Source organism: Prionailurus bengalensis, chromosome E1 (assembly GCF_016509475.1).
Source record: "Prionailurus bengalensis isolate Pbe53 chromosome E1, Fcat_Pben_1.1_paternal_pri, whole genome shotgun sequence".
Classification (NCBI taxonomy): Eukaryota; Metazoa; Chordata; class Mammalia; order Carnivora; family Felidae; genus Prionailurus; species Prionailurus bengalensis.
The window spans coordinates 22673013-22695061 of NC_057347.1; the positions used below are offsets into that span (position 1 = coordinate 22673013).

The 22049-nt window shown below is 51.4% G+C and overlaps 1 protein-coding gene across 3 annotated transcripts in view; it reads left to right on the plus strand.

The window, feature by feature from the left end:
* Window positions 1-22049, plus strand: part of UNC45B (unc-45 myosin chaperone B) — a 32124-nt gene that overhangs the window by 5115 nt on the left and 4960 nt on the right. For all 3 annotated transcript variants that reach the window (XM_043583718.1, XM_043583715.1, XM_043583716.1), the window contains exons 6-18: window positions 2131-2298; window positions 2884-3052; window positions 5843-6013; window positions 8841-9012; window positions 11662-11962; window positions 12855-12949; window positions 13119-13260; window positions 13947-14087; window positions 15269-15396; window positions 16274-16340; window positions 17333-17446; window positions 17811-17926; window positions 18804-18921. In XM_043583718.1, the coding sequence (XP_043439653.1) occupies window positions 2131-2298; window positions 2884-3052; window positions 5843-6013; window positions 8841-9012; window positions 11662-11962; window positions 12855-12949; window positions 13119-13260; window positions 13947-14087; window positions 15269-15396; window positions 16274-16340; window positions 17333-17446; window positions 17811-17926; window positions 18804-18921 (1902 nt within the window). The remainder of the gene's footprint in view (window positions 1-2130; window positions 2299-2883; window positions 3053-5842; window positions 6014-8840; window positions 9013-11661; window positions 11963-12854; window positions 12950-13118; window positions 13261-13946; window positions 14088-15268; window positions 15397-16273; window positions 16341-17332; window positions 17447-17810; window positions 17927-18803; window positions 18922-22049) is intronic.

The window sequence follows — 22049 nt, forward strand, 5'->3', positions numbered from 1 at the left end:
CTTCCGCTGCTGGCCCCACCGGATCTCAAGACAGTAACGCCTTGACCGGTCGCGGAGGAAGAGGAGGGCGTATCCTTGAAGAACGTGGACACAAACGGGCCAAAGGTTAAGCACTTTAGAAAGCACCTGGCTATAAGGGCCAGGACTAGGGTGAGACCAATGAGGGCAGGGTTGGAGTTTTAAATTTTTGAGATTTTGTTCACTATGATTTTTTTTTTTTGCATTGCATTGCATTGATTTTGATATTTTAAAATATTGCATTAGATGTTACTCACCTTGATTGCCGAGGTTTTCGGTGTCCCTGTAAATGGTGCACCCAAGGCAAGTGCCTCACTTGCCATACCCAGGTTTCCACCCTGAGAGCTGTTGAAAACAACATGTTAAAATAATGTTCTAGTCCATTATAAAATATTGTAAAAGGTCATCCTGAAATATGAGAATAGTTGCTCGTAATACCATCCTCTTAGCCAAATTTGTTGCCTTTTTTTTTTTTTTTAATGTTCCCTTCTGTTTTTTCTTCAGGGGGAAAAAATTGAACATCTGAATGGTTTTTGTTATTTGTTTATTTGAGAGAGAGAGAGCTGAGTGTGAGTGGGGGAGAGGGGAAGAGACAGAGAAAATCTTTAAGCAGGCTCCATACCCAGCACAGGGTCCGAAGCGGGGCTCAATCACACGACCCTGGGATCACGACCTCAGCTGAAATTAAGAGTCAGATAGATGCTCAATCGACTGAGCCACCCAGGTGCCCCTGAATATTTTATAGTTATAAGAATTGGGCAGACAATGCGTGGAGAATTTTTGTTAGTTTTATGATCAATAAGTCCATGTAACATGCAAATACCTTTTATAACAAACTGATGTGAGGACTTAATGAGTTGCTACAGATAAATGCACTTGGCGAGTAAATGCACTTGGCGAGTACACAGCCCTTGACTGGTAGAGTGTTAGTGGTCCTGATGGTACTTGCCCGGGAGTCTCTAATCAGCCTCATACCCAGCGTCCCACTCCCTCTCTCTTTGCTCACCTTCTCCTTCTCTCTCATGAGTTCTTCCCCTAACTCCAGGGTTTCAGGTTTTGCTGAGGCCTCCTCCCCTGATCTGGGGCCATTTAAGGTATATGTATCCTCCTCAAGGTTTTAGGGTGGGAGGACACTGGAGGACTTTCTAGCTCAACTGCCTAATTTTGCGGTCTGGGACCCAGAGAGGTACCATGACTTGCCCAAGGTCACACAGCTAGCATACAGCAGAATCAGTCCTCATACCCAGGACCCTAGAGACCCCTCTCCTCCGCTGTCTGCCCACCAACCACCACCTCCCTGAGAACGCCTGTAACTTCAGATTGCCCAGAACAGGTAAACAAGCAAACCCAAAATGCTGAAACCATATTCAAGGGAAAAATTTTAAAAGAAAACAATTCACTTCTCTTAAAAGGTAAACCGTGGCATATTCATAATTTTCAGGGTTTATTTGGGCAAAAGTGATTCAAGTGGAGTAGCAGCAAAACAGGAAGTGGTTAGGAGCATTGTACCTACAGGAGCCAGGGGAAAGGCTTCTAGAAAGACCTGGGTGGAAAGAAAGCAATGCAATTATTTGATTGGCTATAGCTTAAGCAGTTACATTATTTGGGAAAGCCTAGTTGGCTGTGATTGACTGTTCTTAAGTTTCGATTTCTTAACCTTGAGACATTACAGGCTTCCATTTGGGTTTGCTTACATTAGCTACTAGGGCATTAATGCCACTCAGTCTAATGGCCTTCTTGTTTAAATAATTTAAGACTTCAATACCTTGGTTTAGTACTTATCTGTAAGCATACATACACGGTTTTGTTTAATGTAAGTGCAATCAGAGTTAACCTACTTCCTAATGTTTTTTCCAAGTTGCTGGGTGATCTCGTTTATGGCTTCGTGGCTACAGTATATCTCATCAAGTTGGGCTGTATGTCAGTTACTTTGTTTCTTCTGTTGTGTCATGTTCCTAGGCTAGGTATCTGGGAGCAGGATTGTAGGGGAAGAACCCAGTATAAAGATGTTTTGGAAACCAAGTCCTTAACCAGCCCCTGCACTTGGCCCCTGCCTGAGGCCTTGGCAGCCAAACCTCCCCCCCCCCGCCCCATCGTGTCCTCCCTCCTCAGGCTGCCAACAACCTCATCGTCCTGGGGCGTGAAGAAGCAGGGGCTGAGAGGATCTTCCAGAACAACGGAGTGGCCCTGCTGCTGCAGCTTGTGGACACCAAGAGGCCCGAGCTGGTGCTAGCGGCTGTGAGGACCCTGTCGGGCATGTGCAGTGGCCACCGAGCTAGGGTGAGGGCCTGGGTGTGGCACAGGTGGCTGCCAGCCAGAAGATCTGGAGGGTGACATGTGGACAGTTAGTGGGTGGCATAAATAGACCCAGATGCCAAGTGGAGAGTGTCCCCCCACCTCCCGCCATCCTCAATTGTATGGTCCCGGATCAACAGAGATTGGTCCTCTGCATTTCCCTTTGAGCTGGAAATGCATTTATGCAAAGATAAGGCTAGTGAAAGTTTATGAGGAAGAGCTGAATGCAAAGGTTATGACAGTTTACATTGTATCGTCCTAAGTCTTCCAAAGCCCATGTATATTTTACTTGTAAAGCACATCTCAACCTAGACTCACCACATTGCAAGTGCTCAACGGCCCCATGTGGCAAAGTGGCTACTATATTGGACCGCCCAGGCTTAAACCTCTGGAAAGGGGCCTGGCTTGTGTCAAGAGCCTGCCTAGACCATGGGCCCCGTGAGGTGTGGCTGCCTGGGCTTAGTTCCCTACTGCAGGGGCATGGTGGGGATGGATGTCACCCACTTCCTAACCTGCATGGCAGCTGGAAGAGAGGGGCAGGCAGCTGACTCATTCTTGCTGGGGGTATAGGCCACAGTGATTCTCCATGCCGTCCGGATAGACAGAATCTGTAGCCTCATGGCCGTGGAGAACGAGGAGATGTCTCTGGCCGTCTGCAACCTGCTCCAGGCTGTCATCGACTCTCTGTCAGGAGAGGACAAACGAGAACATCAAGGGAAGGAGGAAGCGCTGGTCTTAGGTAGGAGGCATTCTTCAGGTTTTTTTCCACGGGGGTGGGGGCCAGGGAGAGTCGGTTGCCACCTTAGACGGGTCATTCCCTGTAGGTGGAGGTGGCCTGGTTTTATTTTTATATTTATTTTCTAATTAAAAGAGTGTTAGAGGCATAGGAGCATCATTTTCAATAACTGAAAGGTGGAAGCAACTCAAGTGTCCATGTGCGGGTGAATGGATAAATAAAATGTGGTACGTCCACACAACGGAATAGTATTCAGCCTTAAAAAGGAAGGAAATTCTGACATGTGCTACAACATGGATGAACCTTGAGGATGTTATGCTAGGTGAAATAAGCCAGTGACAAAAAGATAAGTACTGTTTGATTCCACTTATGTGAGGTATCTAGAGTAGCCCAAATCATGGAGACGGAGTGCCTGGGTGGCTCGGTTGGTTAAACTTCTGACTTGGGCTCAGGTCATGATCTTGCAGTTTGCAGTTTGCATTTTGATCTTGCAGTTTGAGCCCCACGTCCAGACAATGCCTCCCTGCCTGCCTCCCTCCCTCCCTGTCTGCCTCCCTCCCTCCCTGTCTGCCTCCCTCTCTTCCTCCCTGCCTGCCTGCCTGCCTCCCTCCCTGCCTGCTTCCCTCCCTGCCTCCCTTCTTGACTACCTCCCTCCCTGCCTCCCTGCTTCCCTCCCTCCCTGTCTGCCTTCCTGTCTGCCTCCCTGCCTGCCTTCTTCCCTCCCTTCCTTCCTGCCTGCCTCCCTCCCTGCCTGCCTGCCTTCCTCCCTCCCTGCCTGCCTCCCTCCCTGCCTGCCTCCCTCCCTGCCTGCCTCCCTCCATGCCTCCCTGTCTCCCTGTCTCCCTGCCTCCCTCCTGCCTCCCTCCCTGCCTGCCTTCCTCCCTCCCTGCCTCCCTGCCTCCCTGCCTCCCTCCCTGCCTACTTCCCTCCCTGCTTGCCTCCCTCCCTCCCTGCCTGCCTCCCCTCCCTTCGTCCCTGCCTCCCTGCCTCCCTGTCTCCCTGCCTCCCTGCCTGCCTCCCTCCCTGCCTGCCTTCCTCCCTCCCTGCCTCCCTGCCTCTCTGCCTCCCTATCTCCCTGCCTCCCTGCCTCCCTCCCTGCCTGCTTCCCTCCCTGTTTGCCTCCCTCCCTCCCTGCCTGCCTCCCTCCCTGCCTGCCTCCCTCCCTGCCTCCCTGCCTCCCTGTCTCCTTGCCTCCCTGCCTGCCTCCCTCCCTGCCTGCCTCCCTCCCTGCCTCCCTTCTTGACTACCTCCTTCCCTGCCTCCCTGCTTCCCTCCCTCCCTGTCTGCCTCCCTGTCTGCCTCCCTGCCTGCCTTCTTCCCTCCCTTCCTTCCTGCCTGCCTCCCTCCCTGCCTGCCTGCCTTCCTCCCTCCCTGCCTGCCTCCCCCCCTGCCTGCCTCCCCCCCTGCCTGCCTCCCTCCCTGCCTCCCTGTCTCCCTGTCTCCCTGCCTCCCTCCTGCCTCCCTCCCTGCCTGCTTTCCTCCCTCCCTGCCTCCCTGCCTCCCTGCCTCCCTCCCTGCCTGCTTCCCTCCCTGCTTGCCTCCCTCCCTCCCTGCCTGCCTCCCCTCCCTGCGTCCCTGCCTCCCTGCCTCCCTGTCTCCCTGCCTCCCTGCCTGCCTCCCTCCCTGCCTGCCTTCCTCCCTCCCTGCCTCCCTGCCTCTCTGCCTCCCTATCTCCCTACCTCCCTGCCTGCTTCCCTCCCTGTTTGCCTCCCTCCCTCCCTGCCTCCCTCCCTGCCTGCCTGCCTCCCTCCCTGCCTCCCTGCCTCCCTGTCTCCTTGCCTCCCTGCCTGCCTCCCTCCCTGCCTGCCTTTCTCCCTCCCTGCCTCCCTGTCTCCCTGCCTCCCTGCCTGCCTCCCTCCCTGCCTCCCTCCCTGCCTGCCTCCCTGCCTCCCTGCCTCCCTCCCTGCCTGCCTTCCTCCCTCCCTGCCTCCCTGTCTCCCTGCCTCCCTGCCTGCCTCCCTCCCTGCCTGCTTCCCTCCCTGCCTGCCTTCCTCCCTCCCTGCCTCCCTGTCTCCCTGCCTCCCTGCCTGCCTCACTGCCTTCCTACCTCCCTGCCTCCCTGCCTGCCTCCCTCCCTGCCAGCCTTCCTCCCTCTCTGCCTCCCTGCCTCCTTGCCTCCCTCCCTGCCTGCCTTCCTCCCTCCCTGCCTCCCTCCCTGCCTGTCTCCCTCCCTGCCTCCCTCCCTGCCTGCCTTCCTCCCTGCCTCCCTCCCTCCCTGCCTGCCTTCCTGCCTGTTTGGGATCCAACCTAGAATGAGGACAAAAATCCCTAAGATGCAGGGAAGTCAGACAGGGCAAAAGCAAGAAAAAGCATTTATCTTTTAATCCCCCAGCAGGTGGGGAAGACCTGGCATCCCTTCTGAGGCTTGAATGCAGGCTCCCAGCATGCCTGAATCTACAGGGAGTAAGATGTCTGTAAGAAGTATAAATTTCTTGTCTGGAAAACATTTTGTTAAATCAGTTTATAAAGAGCTACATGAAGTGTCCCTGGCTCTCTGCCAGTCATGCCTTGGAATAAAGAACTTTCTAAGAACCAGAGCTATTCAAGGATGGCATGGGCTGTTATAAAAGTCAGTGTGCGCAGTGGCTGGATGGCCACTGGGGGGTAATGTTTAGGGATTTGTCTCCTTTTTGGGGGGTGAGATGGGCAATTCTATACTCTCCTGGGAAATTCCAACATCCGGGATTCAGGGGATTCCATATTTCCAGAGTCCTTCTAGAAGCCTCTGCCGTTCTTGGTCCTATAGACCTGAGATTCCCTACTCTCTATTTACCCCATCCTCTCCTTCCTTAGATACCAAGAAGGACCTAAAGCAGATAACCAACCACCTGCTTGACATGCTGGTCAGTAAGAAGGTGTCTGGCCAGGGCAGGGACCAGGCCATGAACCTGCTCAATAAGAACGTCCCCAGGAAGGACCTCGCCATTCACGACAACTCACGCACCCTCTATGTGGTGGATAACGGTGAGGAGGTGGGAGGGTCTGCGGCTCACTCCAGCCTTTCACGTGGGCACCAGAGTACCTGGCACTGAGCAGACGGCAGAAGAGGTGTGGCCCTTGTCTGGGAGAAGTCTTCAGTCCCAACTGAAAAGCCAGGAAAAGGCGTTAGCAGTTAGAACCCACCAGCAGGCTGGTGGGGATACCGATCAAGACTGGGCTCTTAATTTGGGGCCTGAACACACCCGAAAACAGCTGGGCAGAGTTACCTGACAAGCGGGGGCAATGCCAAAAGCAAACAGGACCCCACCAACCATAGGATAACGTTCCTGAAGCCCTTGGTTGGCAAAATACTTCATAGGCCTTCTGGAAGGGAGAATTGGCATCTACTGTCCCATATATAGGTTCTAGCAGATGGCCATTATATGTGTCAGCTCCGGGGCGGGGGGGTTACCCTTCTCCCAAGTCAACTTTAATTGTTCAGGAATCACACCCATGGCTTTATCATCTACTGTGACGAACTCCCACAGGTTGGATGACATATAGACCATCCTTTGATCTACAAGGTTCAAATTAGCTTTCACCGGCTTGTCATGTATCCTCTTGTGATATTGTGCTTCCCTGTTTGGTTTGCACAGATCTCAGCAAAGTGCACTTTAACAAATGACTCTAGTGCTTAAACCTTCTCCCTCAACACTTCCCCTCCCCTTCCCAGTTCTGGTCTTTTCTGCATCCATTACAAAGGGTGAACAGCAGACCTCTTTCTCTCAGCGAGAGGACCTGCGTCCAACCACAAGCTAATGGGTAGGGCAGGTGGGAAGCAATATTTGTTATTCCAGGCACCAAAATAAGTAGCTCTTGGGTAAACAGAACATGGATGTACAAATCCTGTCACACTAGTGAAAAGATGCCTTGTTGAGGTTGTGTGTTGTACAAGCTGGTCTGGGAGACTTGCCTTGGGAACCATCAGGACATCCAGCCGAAAGTGAGCGTTTGGGTTCAGGGAAGGGCAATGATGGATGAGGAAGAGGTCCAGAGTGTCCTAGAGGAAGAGGAATGAGATGCTCAAAGCATGTGTAGGAATGGAAGGGAAGCGTGGGGGATGGGCATTGGGGAGGTGGTGGGAAGTGAAGCCAGTGCATTCAGTGGCTCTCTTTGAGAGCCGGGCTGGGAGTTTGGGTTGGTTCATCAACTGCTTCCCATGACTCCCCAGCCCTGCCGGTGCTTTTGTGCGGGTGGTAAAGTATGCAGGGCAGAAAACATACTGCTGACATTTTTTTTAATTTATTTATTTTGAGAGAGAACGTGCATGCATGCACACACAGGGCAGAGAGAGAGAGAGAGAGAGAGAGAGAGAGAGAGAGAGTCCCAAGCAGGCTCCACACTCAGCACAGAGCCCAATCTGAGGCCTGATCTCACAACAGTGAGATCATGACCTGAGCTGAAATCCAGAGCCAGATGCTTAATCAACTGAGCCACCCAGGTGCCCTTGAGCACTTTTTTTTTTTAATTTTTTTTCAATGTTTTTTATTTATTTTTGGGACAGAGAGAGACAGAGCATGAACAGGGGAGGGGCAGAGAGAGAGGGAGACACAGAATCGGAAACAGGCTCCAGGCTCTGAGCCATCAGCCCAGAGCCCGACGCGGGGCTCAAACTCCCGGACCGCGAGATCGTGACCTGGCTGAAGTCGGACGCTTAACCGACTGCGCCACCCAGGCGCCCCCCTTGAGCACTTTTAATTCCCTCCTAACATCCAGAGTTTCACGCCTCCCAGCATCTACCTCTTCCCACTTATCTGCACCAGCTAAGGTCTGACGAACTCCTAGCCACTCCTAAAACCTGGCTCCAAAGTCAAGCTCTCAGTTATCCCAGAGGCAGCATAACATAACTGTTAATATCGTGGGTGTTGAAATCAGACGTTGCTGGGAGAGCGCCGTTACAATGTCACTTGCCAGCTGCAAGTTGCTTTTGGGCAACTTAGTTGACTTCTCCATGCCTTGGTTTTCTGCTCTGAAAAATGGGAATTATGATTTCTAACCAGTAGTTTTTTGTTAGGATTAAAGGGGGTAATGTGTATGAAGCTCTCGGCACATAGTAAGTGCTCAAAATAATTTACAACTCTTTGTTGGAGCAAATCACCCCATCTGCAGTGTTAACCACTCTGTCTTTATCACACCTGCTGTCCTCATTACACCTTACTATAATCTTTATATGACTGTTCCTTATTGCGTTTTGAACTTTTTGAGAAGAGGATTGTGTCCTTTATTTCAGTATTCAGTGCCTAAAAATTGCCCGTTGATTTATCCACTTATTCATTCATTTATTCAACAAATACGCAATGATCGAATTAACCTGATGGGTAATAGGAAGTCACTGAAGATTCTTCCACAGAAGAGAGAAGAGATAGCGATCATAAATAGCGAATGTAGCAATTACTAAATAAATAAAATGATGTGTCTGGATTGGCCCCAAATGGTTACCATACATCACCTCACTGAGTCCTCAAACTCTCTGTGGTAGGTAGCAGTGTTCCCATTTTACAGAAACTGAGACCTGGGGAAGAGAGAATATCAAATAGTATTTGAGGAAGGCTATACCATCGAATGTTAACACTGGTACTCAGTCCTCTGAGATCAACTACCACAGTGGGAGGTGGATTGCTTACCTAGGGGCAGACTTAGGTGTAGAGCCCGGGCCTCTTGGCCCCATTTCAGTGCCCTTCACTCTGGATAAGCCATGTGCTGTGTAAAGGCAGGCTGGAGAGAAGCTGGCGTTAAGACAACCGAATGAGAGGGTGTGTTTGTGAGGAGAGACCCAGCAGGAAGCTGACACTTGCCATCATCTGCCCTGCAGGCCTGAGGAAGATCTTGAAGGTGGTGGGGCAGGTTCCAGATCTGCCATCCTGCCTGCCTCTGACTGACAACACCCGCATGCTGGCCTCTATCCTCATCAACAAGCTCTACGATGACCTGCGCTGTGACCCAGAGCGTGATCACTTCCGCAAGATCTGTGAGGAGTACATCACGTGAGTCTCCTGGACGCCCCGCGGGGTCGGGCTCTGTATTAGTTATCAATGGCTGTGTAACAAATCACCCCAACACGGAGCAGCTTAAAATAACATCAACTGTTTATTATCTTACAGTTTGACAGCAGTTTGGGAGTGGGTAGGCTGGGTGGGTCTGGCTGTGGGACTCTCACGAACTTACAGTCACATGTCGTCCTGGGCTGCAGTCATCTGAAGGCTTGACTGAGGCTGGAAGATCTGCTTCCAAGGTGGTGCACTCATATGGATGGCATGTCGGTGCCGCTTGTTGGCGGGAGGCCTCGGTTCCTCCCGGTGTGGACCTCCCCGTGTCATTACCACGTGGTAGCTGGTTTCCCCTAGAGTGAGTGATTCTAGAGGCCGAAGCGGCGATGTCTTCTATCACCTAGCTTCAGAAGTCACACACGATCACTTCCACCACATTCTATGCATGAGAAGCAAGTCATTAAGGATGGTCTACATTTAAGAGGGGGGGAATTTGGCTCTACCTTTTGCACAGAAGAGTGACAAATATTTTGGGGCTTATTTTAAACCTACCACAAGCTCCTGTGGTTGAAGGAACAAATGTCCGCTCATCAAGGAGGGAGCGAGACTGGGCTCTGTCAGGTTTAAGCGCCATGTGGCCTTGCAGAGACTAGACAGGAGCCTGGGACTCTCAACAGTGGAATTCCGGGTCTCCCCACTGTCACTCAACCATCATTGTGACTCAGATGCTCTCTCTGCGTCTCCGTTTTTTTTTTTTTTTCTGTGTGCCCTCTCCCATTCCCTCCCACTGCTATGCGGTCTTTTAACCCTTTATTCCAATGATCCTCAGACTTGTAGATTATTCAGATTTCTGGGACCCTACTTGACTCAGTAGTCTGGGATGTGGCTCAGGAAGTTACATGTTTAAAAAGTATCCCAGGTGAGCCTTGGGAGAGCGGAGCCACTCTGCTTTTCCTTTCTCCCCTCCCGGGGTTGGCACAGTTCTCCTCTAAAGGGCTGGAGGAAATATTTTATATTTGCTGGGATGTGCAGCCCTCTAGTGTATACTTTAAAAAAAAAACCCTTTAAACCACGAAAACCATGCTCAGCCTCCCGGACTTGGCCAAGCAGCTGAGGTTTGCCAGCTCCTGCTCAATCCTGTCGCTTCACCTGACCCCCAAATGTTTCCCTGAAAGCTCTTCAGGGCTTCTCTGGTCTTTCTCTACCTCAGCTTCAGCTTTGGCAGCTAACTTCTTGAGTCTCTCATGAGGTCCCAAATTGAGTTCCAGTAACTGTCACCCAGCCAGACCTTGTGAGGGCAGAGGATTTTGAAGGAGGGCCCCTCCCAGCCAGAGGCCTGTGGAATGTTGCCTCTGCACAGGCCTGCCCCTGGACCAGCCACCAGCCCCTGGACCAGTCATGGAGGTTGAGTGAGTCTCTGAGGCGCCTGAAGAGACCTCCCCTCGCCCCCCAGCACAAAGGGTGTAATCCCTACCCTGCTCTATCAGGGGCCGGGGTGAGTGGAACCAGCACAGAGGGCAGACCTGACTGATTGTGAAAGGCTCTGGCTTCCCTGGCGCTGAGTGGAGACAGGAGGTACAGGATGCAGAATGTCAGAACCGGAGGGGCTCTCGGAGCTTCCAAAGCTGCCTTCTCTCCGACAGGGACTTGCTCAGGTCATCCAGCCTCGCAGAGGCAGATGTGGGACCAGAGCCCGGGTCTCCAACTCCTGCTTGATCTGAGGTTCTCCTGCCTAGTCCGGGTCGCCCTCTTTCTTTCATTTGTAACAGCTGCATTTCCACTGTGCCCGTCTGCCCTGATCCCTCCCATCAAACCAACCGTGGCAGATCACCAAAAGATCAGAGGACTTGTCATGAGTGACATCCCCATGCGGAGATTCTCCCACAGGGTAGATGGTCGTAGATTCCAAAAGCAAGGCAGAAGCCTCACCCACTGGGGGAAGGGACCGGGACCAGACGGGGGAGTCACCACCTCCGGCTACTGTGTGACTTGGTCACATCGCAGAGTGATGCAGCGTGCCGGCCTCCACGGTAGGGCCTTTTGTGTTGTTGTGGCTGCTGTTCTGTCCCACTAGACGGCCCAGCTGCTGGGAAGCCTGTTGACTGACAGCTGTCACCTGCAACCTTTCCTGGGGACTTGCCTCAGCTGGGGACAGCCACGTCACCCTTCCCAGGGTGGCCAGCATCCAATGACTTGTCCCTCCCCCCCCAACTAGAAACAGCCTGGGTGTGTGTCCCAGCTGTAGCACTCATTACAGGTGGAGGCTCTCTGGTGACTGAGTCGCAGCCTAACGTGTCCCAATGCTCAGTCTTGCTTCCTTCCCTTTTCCCCCATGAACTGATCCCAAGAACTCTCCCTAATAAACTTCTCACATGTCAATCCCCATCCCTCTGAGTGTGCTTCTTGGGGGACACAGCCCATGTCACGTCTGTTATATCACTTGTCCTCATCATAACTCTGATAAGTAGTAAGACGACTACTGTCCGTTTATGGGTCAGGAAGCTGAGCTTCCGTGGATTGCCCAAGGTCACCTGGCACACGAGTGGTGGATCCGGGTTGTGAATTCAAGTCTGTCTGCCCCTCAGATCCCACACTCTTCCCACCCACCTTCAGCCAGTTCTCTTAACTACCTTCCCTCTATTTTAGGAGCAAGTTTGACCCCCAGGACATGGACAAGAACGTGATTGCCATTCAGACAGTGTCGGGGATCCTGCAAGGCCCCTTTGACCTGGGCAATCAGCTGCTGGGACTGAAAGGTGTGATGGAGATGATGGTAGCCCTGTGTGGCTCGGAGCGTGAGGTAGACCAGCTGGTGGCCGTGGAGGCCCTCATCCATGCCTCCACCAAGCTCAGCCGCGCCACCTTCATCATCACCAATGGCGTATCGCTGCTCAAAGAGATCTACAAGACCACCAAAAACGAGAAGATCAAGATCCGCACACTGGTGGTGAGTGTTGGTAGCAGGCTTCGTGCCGGGGCACCAGGGGCACCAAGATGAGCGAGGGGTGGCCCCATCCGTGAGAAGACCGTGCAGTAGGGGGCGCTCAGCCCTATCCATGGGCCCCCGCAGAGCAGGGTGATAAGTAGGAGGCTGTGAGAATGGAGATTCAGGCGGGTGGGCGCTGCTATTTACCCCTGGGGACCTTTGCCTCCACGCTTTTCAACAACGCTGACACAGAGGAGCTTCTGTCCAACCGGTATTTTCAGAGCAAACTCTAAAAAGTCAGTTTGTTTCCTTAATCAGTTTCTAGGTGGCACAGATGACCGGCTTCACTTTTTCCAATTTCATTTAACAGAAAGTATTTTCGTGGGTCTTTTACTTTGCTTGTAAACAATTACAGTGAGGATCGGAGTCATTGATGTTTTGTGGTGGTTGTTTGTATCAGTTTTTAAAACAAGCTGGTTATAGCTTCTGCCACCGTGAGTTTTCTCTTACGGAAGGCCTGTTTTCCCAATAAGAGTGCAGTTTCTCCCTGAGGAAATTCTGCACGTCTGAGTTTGTTACATACAAGGTCTGTCTGCCAATATCTTTCACCATTGCAGTTTCTGATGAGATTAGTATTGTCTTGTGCTCATTTTGCAAGACAACAGACACAGAGCCATCTGTGGGGTCAAAATGGTGGTGGAAAGGGGCAGAGTAAAAACTCCAGCTTTTGGGAACATCTGCCCTATCCTGGAAGCCTCAGGGAAGGCATCTTGGAAGAGGTGACCCCTGAGCTGAGGTTTGTAGTATGCACAGAGGTTTATCGAGGCAAAGAAAAAGGGGCAAAGGGACCAGTTTGAGCAAGGCCTTGTCCCCAAGTGTCTCTGATTCTACCAGCGTGTCCCTTCCTCCCCAGGGGCTCTGTAAGCTCGGCTCTGCAGGTGGTACAGACTATGGCCTCAGGCAGTTTGCTGAAGGGTCGACAGAGAAGCTGGCCAAACAGTGTCGCAAGTAAGGGGGTCCCATTTCCCTGGGCCCGCCATCTCCTCTCTGGGGTGTGCTCTAGTGGGGCCACATTGTGAAACGCTCCTCACCTGCTACCCACTAACCTGAAATGGCTCCACCATCTTGACCGGAGCCATGGCACTCTTCCCCAGCGCTCTTCCTCCCCGATTTCCAGGTGGCTGTGCAATGCGTCCATAGATACCCGGACCCGGCGATGGGCAGTGGAGGGCCTGGCCTACCTCACGCTGGATGCTGACGTGAAAGACGACTTTGTCCAGGACATCCCTGCCCTGCAGGCCATGTTTGAGCTGGCCAAGGCAAGCGTGGCCCTGACCTCTGGCCTCAGGAAAGGTCTACTGGATTCAGGCTCACAGGGTCCTCCCCTGAGCCTGGGAAATTGGACTCCTGTGTCTTTATCCTGGCCCTGCCCCTACTGCCCACATAAACCAGATTGGTTATTTCCCTCTGTCTGGCCCTCATTTTACCTGACCGTAAAATGGGCTCATGATTCTTTGTGGCTGCCAGGCAGTGGGAAGATGAATAAGAGAATGGTGAGGTCCTGAGGGACTGAGAGCCAGTGGCTAGCCCTTTCTGGGACCCTCCCTCCTTCCCAGCGCTGGGCCAATCCCTGGCTCTTTTCCACCACCAAAGGGAGAAGGAAGTTATCACCAGGGCCAGACCAGAGGAGTCTAGCCCCCACCCCATCCCATGGCAAAGCGTGTTGGACTGGGCTTTTGAAAGAGGCACAGAGTACCAAAAGGGTGCCCATTTGTGCCCCAGGGGTGCTGTTGCAGGTGCAGGAGAAATTTCTGCCCACCCTGCTTGAGTAGAGCTGGTTCCTCCTCCCTCTGTGCCGCCTGCTTGCCTCCAAGCTGGGCAGCACCAGCCATATTCCTCCCAAGCCAACTCACCAACCAGGCCAGGGGACCGTCTTGGAAGCAGAGATTTGTTCTAAAGTTTCCTTTCTGCCTTTCCCCTCCTTCCCATCACCCGGTAACTCCAGACCACGGACAAGACTATCCTGTATTCTGTGGCCACCACCCTGGTGAACTGCACCAACAGCTATGATGTCAAGGAGGTAATCCCCGAGTTGGTGCAGCTCGCCAAGTTCTCCAAGCAGCACGTGCCTGAGGAGCACCCTAAGGTGAGGATAGGGATGATGCTGGAGGGTCACCAGGCCAGCTTAGAGGTGGAACCGAAGGACAGTGATGTCTGGGTGCTATGTGTATGTGCTGGGGAGGATTTGTCACAGGACACAAATAATTTGAAGATGATCATGGCAAATCTCTCCCATTAGGTGACGCTCATTTCCCCCTTACTTAAAAAAAGTTTTTTAATGTTTATTTTTGAGAGAGAGACAGAGAGAGAGAGAGAGAGCGCACGCGCGAGCACGAGCGGGGGAGGAGCAGAGAGAGAGGGAGCCACAAAATCTGAAACAAACTCCAGGCTCTGAGCTGTCAGCACAGAGCCTGACGCGGGGCTCGAAGTCACAAACCTCACAAACCGCGAGATCATGACCTGAGCCTAAGCCGAAGCTCAACCGACTGAGCCACCCAGGCGCCCCTCCCCCTTACTTTTAATGTTCTATGGGGAGTGGGGAGTGAGGATCCAACCATTAGTCTGAAAAACCAAATGGAGCTACGATGAACATTTTGCAATTTATGTTGCTGGTTTCATGAACATCAGACCGTGTATTTCATGTTTCCAACAATTACAGAAATTTTGTTTCCTGGGATATCTGGCTTTGGGGATCTGGGTGTTAAGTAGAAATAATGGACAGGGGAGAGAGGCCCGTCAGCGGTAGCCCAGATGTTACAAAATCTCCTTGGGGCCCTCCCCAGTGATTCCCTGCACTCAAGGGTATGCTTTGTACATGATTTGAATATGAACATATAGATATTTCCAGCCAGTAAAAGATTTAGATTTTTGTAAATCTGTCAGCACAGAGCTCAATGTGGGGGTTGAACCCACAGACCGTGAGATCGTGACCAGGGCCGAAACCAAGAGTCGGACATTCAACTAAATGAGTCACTCAGGTGCCCCCTCCTTGCCTCCCTCTTATTGAGACCCTCATGATTATGCTGGGCCTACCCAGATAATCCAAGATTATCTCCCTGTCTCAAGATCCTTGATTTAATCACATCTGCAGAGTCCTTTTTGCCATGTAAGGTAATATTCACAGGTTCTGGGGATTCGGATGTGGACATCTTTGGAGGTCATTATTCAGCCTGCCATAAGCAGTCAGAAATGCACCACCTTTAGTTCCAACGTAGATTGGCCTGGTGCCTGGGCTCTTTCCCCATTGCTACCCTTTTGTCTCCCCAGGACAAGAAGGACTTTATAGACATGCGTGTGAAGCGGCTTTTGAAGGCTGGTGTCACCTTTGCCCTGGCCTGCATGGTGAAAGCAGACAGTGCCATTCTCACCGACCAGACCAAAGAGCTGCTGGCCAGGTGGGGCTGCAGTGGGCCAAGGCTGGGGTCTGAGGGAGCTGGGGGTGAGAGGCTGGGCAGGGAGATAGAGATAGCAGGGAAGTCAATGAGGGAATGAGCCATTGGAGGGATCTGGAAAGGAGACGGAGGAGATCGACATTGAAGAGTGATGTGGCAGGGCAGGTCATCCCAGGTGGAGGTTTGCATTAGGAGGAAAGAGGTCACTGTCTATCCTGGTTAGCTGCCTCCCAGGCCCTGAGTGGGACCTGCTATTCCAAAGATGGGGAGGCAGACAGACTCACAGGTACAATACAATGCATCGGGTGCCATGATGGGGCAAATACAAAGGGTTGGTTGGAGAACAAGCAGTGGCACCCACCAGCCAACTGGAGGGGAGGTGGGAGGGCAGCCAGGATAGGCCTCTTGGAGGATGTGGTAACTCAATGGAACCACGAGGTGAGAAAAGGAGCCACCTAAGTTCCAGGGAGGAAGAGTTCCAGGCAGAGGGGACGGAGGGAGAAGGAGTCAGTGAGATGAGATTCTCCTGCAGCATGTCTGGAGCATGGAGAGCACAGGAGGGAGCCATGCTAGTAGGACCAGAGAGGGGGATGAGGGTCAGATCACAGAGGTCCTGGGCTGCATCTGCACTGAAGAGTTTCTCCTGGTTGATGGGCAGCAGGGAGCCATTTGTTGCCTTCCCAAATAGGGATGGGGGCTCTTTGCTGCCTCACTTGGCTTTACTTTCTCCCCAGCTCCTTACATCCATGGCAGTATCTTGCCAACCTGCCTAATGATGGGGCAGGTGCAGCACTTTCCAGGGCTTCACTGGGTCTGACTGGCTGGCCTGCTGATGCCTGGGAAAGGTTCACATGATGTGTCCTTTATCCTTGCCCTACAGGGTATTCCTGGCACTGTGTGATAACCCAAAAGACCGAGGAACCATTGTGGCTCAAGGTGGTGGCAAGGTAATTGGTGGGATAAGGTTCTTGCCATCCTAAAAGATGATCCACTGGGGAGGAGCAACGGTGTGTGTGTGTGTGTGTGTGTGTGTGTGTGCTCTTTGCCTGGTCCAAAAATAAAATATGCTTGCTCCAACCTAACCTCCTTGGAACACTGTCATTCAAGTATCTGTCCTGTCTGTGCTTATGGTCCCAAATCAACTTCTGCCTGATTTTACAGTGTGTCATGGGATTTACTGTGGAATCCCATTCATGCTCCTTGCTATGGGAAGGAAGCAAGGTACAGATACACAGACCGTGGATGTTGCTGTAGAAGACTTGTCTTTGGGTCCTTGCTTGTCTCCTTTTTAGCTGGATAACTTTGGGCAAATGACTGTCTCCCTGAGCCCCAGTTTCCTCATCTGTAAAATGGGAGGGGGGATCACACATTCACTCTGCAGAATGTCACAAGGATTACAGAAATACTCTTAAAGTATTGGTTCATAGTACGTGCTCAGTAAGTGTCTGCCGTGATGATTAGGTTTGACTTAGTCAGGAAGTAAAAAGTCAGTGTGTCGATCTGTTTATTTTTCCAAAAACAAATAGTATGGATGGGGAATGTGGGGGAAGACACCAAAGTGTGCTGGGAGGCAAGGGGAGCCATCCATGGTTACATATTTAATCGTTTTCTGTGATGCTCAAGGGTTGTTTATGTTGTAGAGTCTTCCTGAACTCCTTTTTTTTTTTTAAGTTTATTTATTTTGAGAGAAAGAGAGAGAGAGGCAGAGAGGGAAATCTCAGACAGCCTCTGCACTGTCAATGGGGCTTGATCTCATGAACCATGAGATCATGACCTGAGCCAAGACCAAGAGTCAGACACTTAACTGACTGAGTCAACCAGGCACCCCTAGTTGTCCTGAACTTCTAATGGAATAGGCAGACAGCAGCTAGAGGAAGAGGATGGGGAGAGAGGTCTCTGGATGTCTGTGACCAAAGAGTGACCATGCCCTCTCTTGCAGGCACTGCTTCCCCTGGCTTTGGAGGGCACAGACGTGGGCAAGGTGAAGGCAGCCCATGCCCTGGCAAAGATCGCCGCCGTGTCCAATCCAGACATCGCCTTCCCGGGGGAGCGGGTGGGTGCTGGTGCCGGGGCAGCGGAGGGGTGGGGGAAGGGGGCATTGGGAGAAGTCTCCTTTGCTCCTAGGGGCCTTTGCACCCTACCCCAGGCCTGGGAGGGGGCATGGTGTTGTCACAGAGAGGACAATGAGTTGGAGGTGCGTGGCTCTGCCTCTGACTAATGGGACTGTCCTCTTGGAAACTCAGTTATCTCATCTGCAAAGTAAGGAAAGTAATCCTGCCTCTCAGGGTCATTGTGAAGCCTGAGTCAGACAGTGGGCGGGCAAGGAATTTGGAAATTCTAAAGCCCAGCTTCTATTGATGTTTGGGTCTGGGGGAACGTGGTCTCCACCCAACTCACTCCTTGACCCCTCCACACAGGTGTATGAGGTGGTGCGGCCCCTCGTGAGTCTCCTGGACACACAGCGGGATGGGCTCCAGAACTACGAGGCTCTCCTGGGCCTCACCAATCTGTCTGGGCGAAGTGACAGACTCCGGTGAGTAGGGTGGGGAGAGAGCAGCGCGGAGAGATGTGCCCCTTGCAGGGTTTGGTGGAAATTTCGTGTACACACCCTGTGTACTTTCCTCTGAGGACAGGATTGAAGGCAATGGGCAGAAACAACAGTGGGAGGGTTTCGAGTTAGCACATAGTGAATGTAGGAAGGCAAAGGATATTATTTCTTTCTGATGGAAGTAGTAAAAAAAGATATCCAGATGGATGGGTGGGGGTAAAACAGATTCCTTCTTGGGAGCCAAGGAGACAGTAGAGAGCTTTGGGTTGAGATTCTTTCAGTTGGTTGCAAGTGGCAGAAAACTCAACTCAGAATGGTTTAAGCATAGAGGGGATTTAAGGACTCATGTAAATAAAAAGCCTGGGGTGACCAGAAGCAGGTGCAGCTTGATACAAGGGTTACAAAGCTTCCCCACCTCCCCACTTTTTCTTTACCACTTTCCCTACTTTTCCCACGTTCCTACTTCTGTCCACTTCTGCCTGTGTTGTCTTAATTATCAAATGGGCTCTTCCCCTCGATTGTGATCACAAGGGTTGCTCCAGACCTCACATCTTCTGGGCTTCATAGCCAGCAGGAGAGAGAGAAAGACTCTCTTCTGCACCAATAATACAGAAGAATCTCCAGCCTGGTGACATGTTCACCCCAGACCCCATTGCTATGGCCAGGGTGTTATGCTGTCATTTAGCTTATGCCCTTTGGTGCCTCTCCTGGAGCTGGGGGTGGGATCGATGTTGTCCAAACCCTGATGAGGGCGTGGGAGGGAACCACCAGCAGGGTGGAGTGGCCCTTGGATGGCCCAAAACTCCAAATGCTCACTCCAGAGGACTCAGTCGCCTCCCTTCCTCCACCTCTCAAACCCTAGGCAGAAGATCTTTAAGGAGAAGGCCATGCCAGACATTGAGAATTACATGTTTGAGAATCACGACCAGCTGAGGCAGGCGGCCACTGAATGCATGTGCAACATGGTATTGAACAAGGAGGTGAGGCGGACTCAGGATGGGAATGGGGCAGGTGAACCCAGGAACCCCTCAATCTCTCCCAGATTGCAGTCCTCTTCCCTGTAGGGACTCTGATTGGAATATATGAACCAAGGAGACAAAGAAAAACACAAAAAGTAGTATTATTCCTAGCTGGGGCTTTGACCCCACAGTTTGGGCCAGCTAAGGTGGAAGGAACCATTTCCCTAAGTTATTTATGTCAGAATAATCTCATAACAGAGAAGAATACAAGACCAGGGTCTTTTAGAGATCAAAAGAGGCTAGACCACTTACATTTATTGAAGCTCCACATATATATAAAAAAATGAGAGAAAACACAGTTGTACAAACAACTTTAGAATATTTTAAATGTTAACAGTTTAAAGAACTATTGCTGTTTCTATGGAAATTGCAATGCACTATAACTGTGTTCTTCACAGAGTAATTACAGGATTTATAAAAAATAAAATGAATTCAGAACATGCCAATGGCTTCATGGTCCAGTAATGGAGACCAATTATAACCATATGGTAAATGAATGCCTTCTTTCCATCCTGCCAGAGTACTGCTATGCCTGTAGGGATAACCTCATCAGAGGTAACAGTAGGGCCAAAGTCTGAGGCCCTTCATGAACATGAGGGCCAGGCCATGCGTGAGACCCCTGTTTTCCCTTGATTCTTAACTCAGGTCTTGGATCTTCCCACTGGTATACTAGGAAAACCCAACCCATGAAAGCCTGTTGAAGTAAAAAATAAATTTTTTTAAAAATTTTTTAAATTTAATTTTATTAAATTTAATTTAATTTTTTAAATTTAAATAATGTATCATTCAGGGCCCTTGTTTCTTTATTGACCATATGTCTAGATGATCTATCCATTTCTGTAAGTGGAGTGTTCTGTAAGTGGATGTCTGTATGATTTATGCTTGTAGCGATGTCTCTGGTACTTTGTCTCACAGGATCCCCCTTAGGAACTCTTGTAGGGCTGGTTTAGTGGTGACGAATTCCTTCAGTTTTTGTTTGTTTGGGAAGACCTTTGTCTCTCCTTCTATTCTAAATGACAGACTTGCTGGATAAAGGATTCTCGGCTGCATATTTTTTCTGTTCAGCACATTGAAGATCTCGTGCCAATCCTTTCTGGCCTGACAAGTTTCAAAAGAGAGATCAGTCACGAGTCTTATAGATCTCCCTTTATATGTTAGGGCACGTTTACCCCTTGCTGCTTTCAGAATTTTCTCTTTATCCTTGTATTTTGCCAGTTTCACTATGATATGTCGTGCAGAAGATCGATTCAAGTTACGTCTGAAGGGAGTTCTCTGTGCCTCTTGGATTTCAATGCCTTTTTCCTTCCCCAGTTCAGGGAAGTTCTCAGCTATAATTTCTTCAAGTACCTCTTCAGCACCTTTCCCTCTCTCTCCTCCTCTGGGGTACCAATTATGCGTATATTATTTCTTTTTAGTGTATCACTTAGTTCTCTAATTTTCCCCTCATACTCCTGGATTTTTTTTATCTCTCTTTCTCTCAGCTTCCTCTTTTTCCATAACTTTATCTTCTAGTTCACCTATTCTCTGCCTCTTCAATCCGAGCCGTCGTTTCCATTTTGTTATGCATTTCCTTTAAAGCATTTTTCAGCTCCTCATGACTGTTCCTTAGTCCCTTGATCTCTGTAGCAAGAGATTCTCTGCTGCCCTCTATACTGTTTTCAAGCCCAGCGATTAATTTTATGACTATTATTCTAAATTCACTTTCTGTTATATTATTTAAATCCTTTTTGATCAGTTCATTAGCTGTTGTTATTTCCTGGAGATTCTTCTGAGGGGAATTCTTCCGCTTGGTCATTTTGGATAGTCCCTGGCGTGGTGAGGACCTGCAGGGCACTTCCCCTGTGCTGTGGTGTATAACTGGAGTTGGTGGGCGGGGCCGCAGTCCGACCTGATGTCTGCCCCCAGCCCACCGCTGGGGCCACAGTCAGACTGGTGTGTGCCTTCTCTTCCCCTCTCCTAGGGGCGGGATTCACTGTGGGGTGGCGTGGCCCGTCTGGGCTACTTGCACACTGCCAGGCTTGTGATGCTGGGGATCTGGCGTATTAGCTGGGGTGGGTAGGCAAGGTGCACGGGGGCAGGAGGGGCAGGCTTAGCTCGCTTCTCCTTAGGTGATCCACTTCAGGAGGGGCCCTGTGGCAGCGGGAGGGAGTCAGATCCGCTGCCAGAGGGTTGGCTCCGCAGAAGCACAGCGTAGGGTGTTTGCACAGAGCGAGCAAGTTCCCTGGCAGGAACCGGTTCCCTTTGGGATTTTGGCTGGGGGATGGGTGAGGGAGATGGCGCTGGCGAGAGCCTTTGTTCCCCGCCAAACAGCTCTGTCCTCCCGGGGCTCAGCAGCTCTCCCTCCCTTTGTCCTCCAGCCTTCCCGCTTTCCGAGCAGAGCTGTTCACTTATGACCTCCCAGATGCTAAGTCCCGCTTGCTGTCGGAACACACTCCGCCCGGCCCCTCCGCTTTTGCCAGCCAGACTCGGGGGCTCTGCTTGGCTGGCAGGCCGCCCCTCCACCCTGGCTCTCTCCCGCCAGTCCGTGCAGAGCGCGCCGCCTCTCTGCCCTTCCTACCCTCGTCCGTGGGCCTCTCGTCTGTGCTTGGCTCCGGAGACTCCATTCTTCTAGTCTTCTGGTGGTTTTCTGGGTTAGTTAGGCAGGTGTAGGTGGAATCTAAGTGATCAGCAGGTCACGCGGTGAGCCCAGTGTCCTCCTACGCGGCCATCTCAAAAAATAAATTTTTAAAAAGCTAAACGGGGGGCGCCTGGGTGGCTCAGTTGGTTAAGCGTCTGACTTCGGCTCAGGTCATGATCTCGCAGTCCTTGAGTTCGAGCCCCACGTCGGGCTCTGTGATGGCAGCTCAGAGCTTGGAGCCTGTTTCAGATTCTGTGTGTCTCTCTCTCTCTGACCCTCCCCTGTTCATGCTCTGTCTCTCTCTGTCTCAAAAATAAATAAACGTTAAAAAAAAATTTAAAGCTAAACAGGATCCACCAGGGAGCTGGCCTAAGGCTGGCCTGGAGGGCTGGCAGCCATGTTGGAGAAAAGAGTGTATCCAAAGAAAGTCGGGGGAGGGAGAGTGGGGGAGAAGGAATAGGCTTCCCCTGGG